The sequence below is a fragment of the Sceloporus occidentalis genome, unplaced genomic scaffold, assembly GCF_023333645.1.
Source record: "Sceloporus occidentalis isolate IW3139 unplaced genomic scaffold, rSceOcc1.0.p SCAF_279, whole genome shotgun sequence".
Taxonomy (NCBI): domain Eukaryota; kingdom Metazoa; phylum Chordata; class Lepidosauria; order Squamata; family Phrynosomatidae; genus Sceloporus; species Sceloporus occidentalis.
This window is the reverse complement of record NW_028317259.1, coordinates 102,792-108,899: the sequence shown is the minus strand read 5'-3', so window position 1 is coordinate 108,899 and position 6,108 is coordinate 102,792. Positions and strand designations below refer to the sequence as shown.

Below are 6,108 nucleotides of genomic sequence, written 5' to 3'. Positions count from 1 at the left end.
CAAGCATCCTTGTAGTTTCTTAGAATCTGTTAGTCTTTAGTAATTTCAGTTTTTCCTCCCCAGTTAGGGGCCAATGTCACCCATGTGTGGCCCCTGGGGCAGTAACTGTGGGTGTAATAACGTATGGGGCAATACATACTGTACGTGACCGCTCTACAGGCTGCAGTGGGGTAGGGGTTAATCACTGCTGGCCACACCCCCTCCCCCAGGAGAGTGCCGTGTGATTGGAGGAGCAGGAGGTGGGCGTTGCTGCCCTGGGGGGGATTATCAGGGAGGTGTGGGCGGGGAGGGGGCAGACAGCTGGGGACAGTGACACTGGGACATGTTGGGAGCAGCGCTGGGAAGGGGACTGGTGGGGCAGGTCAGAGGATTCAGTGCCATGGCCAGCAAGGGGCTCATCTTCAGGCAGGTGAGTGGAGATCATTAACCCCTTCCTGGCTCATCCTCACATCAGGCTGCACTGAAACTCCCATCACTCTCGGCCCACAAAAAGGTTGGCCTAATATACCCCCCCTGTCTGTCTGTCTACCTACACAGACTGGTTTAACACTTTCAGCACCTTTAAAGGTCCAGTTAACCTCTTCTTGCCCTCAGTGCTTAAGGAAGAGTTAAAGGAAGGTGGTCTGCAGCTGGCAGGGTTAGGCAATGCTTGCCAGTATAACTCTGGGGGGGCTACAAGCCTCACTGTGCCCCCCCCCATTTATTATTCACTGTCTTGAAATGTTGTTTCTGAGCATGATGGGAGTTGTACTCCACAGCAGCCAAACATCCCTGCGCTGTTCACTCATTTGCCGAGGATTCCCTGACAGTTGAATTTGGGGCAGAACAATTGGAATAAACAGCAAAATTGTTTGGATAGGGGTCTTCTTAACCCTTTACGTCCCTGAGGTTTCACATAGCACTCGAAGACCCAAATGCAGCCTTCTTGCAGTTGAATGAGATTAACCCCCACAGTACAAGGAGGAGCGAGCGAGCGACAAAGCCCTGGGGATGAATTAAGGTGCCCCGTAAATATTCTTATTAACCCTAAGGATGCTGAGACACATTAAAGTTACAGGCGGAATTCTTTCATCACACGTCCCGGCCGAGTAGAATTGCTTTGTTTCAGGAAGTTAAACGGCTGGCTGGAGGCGTAAGGCGGATATTTGCTAACGCGGTTTGAAAGAAGATCTGGAAGCGGAGTGAGGAATGCGGGGACCTCAGGAACCAGCCGGGGATACTTTGTTACATTTCAGTCCCGGCAGCAGGGAAATCCCGGGGTGGATGACAAGGTTAGCCGGTTGTTCAGGCTGCAGTCCCCTCCTTGCGTGTTCATGGCAAGAAATCCACTTCGACTTTTACTTCCACTAACCATCCTTAGAATCTCAAGAAAATAGAAGCATAGAATCTGCCGGCAGATCGGCCCCCATTCGGCCCCCATCTAGTCGCTCGTTTCTCCTGCTGTAAAGACTCAAACCTTAATCAGTCGTTGGTCTCGTCTCAGATTCAGGAGCCGTATGCCTATCCCATGCATGTTTAATCCCCTCACTGTATTACCCTCTACCACCTCTGCTGGGAGGCTGTTCCACTTATCTACAACTATCTTCCATTCCATCTCAGCCTCTCACCCTCTAGTGTTAGATTCCGGTCCCTTGTTGTAACTTTTCTCCTCCTTTATTAAACCACTTTATGTATTTAAATGTCTCTCCCCCATCCCCCTCTCTCTTCTCTCCCCCAAGCCGGACATATTGAGCTCCTTTAGCCTTTCCTTATCCTTTTTACCCCGCAAACCAATCAGCATTTTGGTTGCCCTCCTCCGAACCTCTCCAGAAGGTCAATATTCTTCTAGAAATGGGGTCTCCAGGACTGTCCCCACTACTCTAGGCGAGGTCTGACCAGAGACCCTCCTCTCCACGCTCAGGTTTACTTACCCCACCTTCTCTAATTCTCAGTTATTCGAACCGGTCAGCTGCACGTACACCTATCTCCTCGCCGATCAGAAGACCAAAGAGGCCGTCCTGATCGACCCGGTGCTGGAAACGGCAAATCGAGATGCCCAACTGGTTAAGGATCTGGGTCTGAAGATGGTCTACGCGGGTAAGAGCTGCCTGTCCGGGGTGGCGATATATCGACGACATCTCTCACCTTCATCCCATAAAAAGACAAACAAAATTAATATTAATGGTCAAAACTGGACAAATGACATCATCTAATGTAACAATCGCTGAATTAGAGTCAGCGACCAGGAAGTACAGAGCTCTGGAAGTCTCCGTTGACCACCAATGGGCGACGTTTCTAACTGTTTGGGGTTTTGTTACATTGTCTCTATAGAGAACAATCTAAGATCGTAATACTCCTCATTTTGACATTGTCATTATGTTACAATAATAAACTATTATGTCAGGCAGCGCTGGGAGGAGCCAGGAGTGCTTGATGATGTCATAGATTTCTATCCATCAATTTTATTCCTCCCCGCGATGCCCAGTAGCCTAGACACTGCCCGCACTATTATAGCCCATGGCTTTTATTGGGTACAGAGTGCAGGTTTTCTGCCCATAAATGTGTCATGTGACATAAACCGGGGGGGGGGGGGGGGGGGGGCAGTAACTTAATAAGAGTCTGGAGAAATTTTCAAGGACGCCATCATTAACCTCTTCATCACCGGGGAGCTCACAATGCCCCGCTCCACTAGTGTAATAATATGACACGGTATCGAGACGCAATTTATTAACCGATCAAATGATTAATATTTTTTTGTGTTTATGTATATTTTTTTACCAAAAAACTTGAAATTTTGTATCCCAAAAATGGATTTTACGCGAGAATGGAGACACGGAATGGTGACCTCACGGAACGTTCCAGAACAAATCATCAGAAAGTGTTATGAAGCAGGCGGACTTTGTCCCCGTAATAGGGTTTATTGATCGTGAAGGTTTTGCGATGTGTATACGAGGTCGTCGTTGGCGTCTTGTGGCAATGAAGTTGTTTATTGGCTCCATACGTAAAGTCTACAACCACAATCGGCAGCTTAACAACAGGGAGGGGTAACTTAATGGGGAGGAATAATCGTGCAAATCTTGGGAACAGGTAATTAAGTCGCCTTTTAAGAAAACCTCATAGGGTGGTAACGAAATCACTGCTGCCCTAAAAATAATTATCCACGCTACGTGGTACTGGTTAAAGTTTGATAGCAGATAGGGTGCTAAAGAATAGTGCCCTTTGGATAACAACATGTCTTGAAGAAGTGAAACTGTATTGAAGTGGAGCAGCCTCCCAGCAGAAGTGGTAGAGGGTAATACAGTGAGGGTATTAAACATGCATGGGGTAGACATACGGCTCCTGAATCTAAGACGAGACCAACGACTGATTAAGGTTTGAGTCTTTACAGCAGGAGAGAGGGGCGACTAGACGGGGGCCGGATGGGAGCCGATCTGTTATCTGTACTCCCCTTTAATTCATGTAAAGACCCAACTCTATTTCTATTGATCCACGTGCAGCCAACACTCACTGCCATGCGGATCACATTACGGGGACGGGGTTGCTGAAGAAGCTGCTTCCCGGGTGTCAGAGCGTTATCTCCAAGGACAGCGGAGCCATCGCCGACATCCACATTCAGGAGGGGGACGAAGTCAAGTTTGGGAATTTTGTGAGTACCGAGCGGCTCCTGCTTTCTCTAGAGTCCCTCGAGTGAAGGACGAGCTGATTCCGTTTCCATCCATAGCTTCACCCTTTTCCCTCATTAGTTACTTAGCTTGGCTGTGGATTCCGCATCTTTACTGCCCTTACTGAGGCAGAACATGAAATCGCTTCTCCTCTCCCATGTTATATTTTCTTTAGGGTCCTAGTATTATTATTTTTTTTTTTCTGGACAAAGTAGACGCCCCGTTTCCTTCTACGGGTCAAACCTACCCCACAAAAAATGGAACTAATAAAATAAGGAATTTAAGCGATACTTTGTATTTCTGCTCGTAGTTTCTGGAAGCGCGCTCCACTCCCGGTCACACCGACGGCTGCCTCACTTACGTCCTGAACGATAAAAGTATGGCGTTCACAGGGGACGCCCTGCTTATCAGAGGCTGCGGACGCACAGATTTCCAGCAGGGTGAGTGTTGGGGCGAGCAGTCACTCGCTCGCTTGCTCGCTCGCTCTCAGAAGTGACGGTTTTATAATTATTTTCCATTTTTATTCACAATTACATTAATTTGAATATTTTCTTTTATTCTCCCAAAATGAGGCGGATAACAGATGTAAATAGAGAGACGCTGGAGATAGTGTGTGTGTGCGTGCGTGTGTGCTGTTCTAGTATCTTTTAAATGGTTAACTTCTCCCCTTGCTTGCTTTCAGGCTGCCCTAATACTCTGTATCACTCCGTGCACAGCAAGATCTTCACCCTGCCAGACAGCTGCCTCCTGTACCCTGCGCATGATTATAAAGGTAAGCATGTACCACGCATTTCTGATGGCACCCGGTGGACTTTAAGGGTACGCTTTGAGTATCTGGTCGGACCTTTCCCTTTTTGTCTTTTTTTCAGGTCAGACTGTAACAACCGTGGAGGAAGAGAAACGTCTGAACCCTCGACTGACTAAGAGTGAGGGGGAGTTTGTGAAGATTATGAATAATTTGAATCTGCCGAGGCCTGCACAGATAGGTAAGGAGATGAGAAAGTGCCACAATCTCCATAGTGATTGGTACTGAACATCGGGGCTGTACGGAGCTCCTATGAAGCTCACCGAGCCTGCTTAGGATGTCACTATAACACTTTAATGAGGAAGCAATCTCTGCCTGGCTGCCTTCGTCTTCGGTGATAGTGGCCCTGGGGCCAGCACAAAATTAAAGCTTGGCTTGCACTACCCTTGATAACCACTAGATGGCACTGCTTTCTGATTTGAGGAATATGCCCTGTGCAGTACTTATAATGGCCACTAGGCGTCACTGTGCCATAACACGTGTTCCGATGTCTAGAAAGTAACGTCGCATTTTAGAATGCTTTCCAAAATAACAAGAGGGAAATGTAATTAGGATTTACTTGCCAAACTGAATTAGATGCCGACAAATGTAACCTGATAATTTCCATTGGCACAAAGTGGCCAATTGAGTGGAATCGCTGGCATGCTCTAATTATGTGCGGCAACTAAATCATCCCAGCGTTTTCTTTAAGCCCACATCTAGAATTCTTAATTGTTTTTGGAATTCATATCTCAACCTATCATCTATTCTGGCCTCATACTAAGATCTAGAGTCACATAAGCTTCCAAGACCTCAGCGGTCCCTTCTACATGCAGGAAACCACATGACCCACAAAGTTTTTTTTTCATATCCCCAGCTATATGATGTTTGCTATGGTCTGAACTTATTAAGGTTTCTAACATCTAATGTCTAATCCTCGCTTCCCCTCTTAGACATCGCTGTGCCAGCCAACTTGAAGTGTGGCATTCAGGATTAGTGATGACATCACCGATTCCCTGATGACCTCGTTGAACTGGCCGGGAGAACCCACTCCTGTGCCTGCCTGACCTGTCTTGAATTTCTAAAGCAACTGAATTCATCTTTGATATCTCTTCTTTTCCATTCTGTGACGTAACGACGACTGTCGTGGATTTGTAACAATAATATGATATTTTTGAAGCATTTATGATGACCTCATCGTTGCGTTTTATAATAATTCTCCTGGGAGCCATAAGTCTCTTGAATGTAGAGAGTTGGGGGAAGGGCACTTGTCCTTGTACATATATGTAAAGATTATTTTTGAGAGTAAAATGTTGATTAAACCATATTTGGAATGTTGCCTTTATGTCAATGTTCTGGTGCTTTCTGTTATGTGGTGAACCCCCCAGTTCCTGATGCCCCTCTTTCCTCCCACTGATGCCCCTCTTTTCTAGGAGCTCGGAATGTTTGCTGGGTATGAGGGGATTGCAGGGTTCTACAGCCCTAAAAGCCCCGATATGTGTATAGAAGCAGCAGGGAATGGTGAATACATTAAAATGGTCTCGGCAAAGTCTTGACCACTAGCCTCGGTCATCTCACGGTCATCTTTGGTCATATAGAGATACAAATATGTATCAAGCAGAGCTTAGGAAGTTTGCGAATGGGTTCCTGCAAACGTTCATGGTGGTTCTCCATAAACACATC

General features: G+C 46.7%; 1 protein-coding gene across 1 annotated transcript; it reads left to right on the top strand.

The window, feature by feature from the left end:
- Positions 1 to 322: 322 nt before the first annotated feature.
- ETHE1 (ETHE1 persulfide dioxygenase) lies at positions 323 to 5,422 on the top strand. The gene is made up of 7 exons (XM_089504555.1): positions 323 to 409; positions 1,932 to 2,076; positions 3,477 to 3,625; positions 3,952 to 4,081; positions 4,324 to 4,413; positions 4,511 to 4,627; positions 5,379 to 5,422. Exons 1-7 carry the CDS (start codon positions 323 to 325, stop codon positions 5,420 to 5,422), a joined length of 762 nt encoding a protein of 253 aa, XP_089360681.1.
- The last annotated feature ends 686 nt before the right edge of the window (positions 5,423 to 6,108 follow it).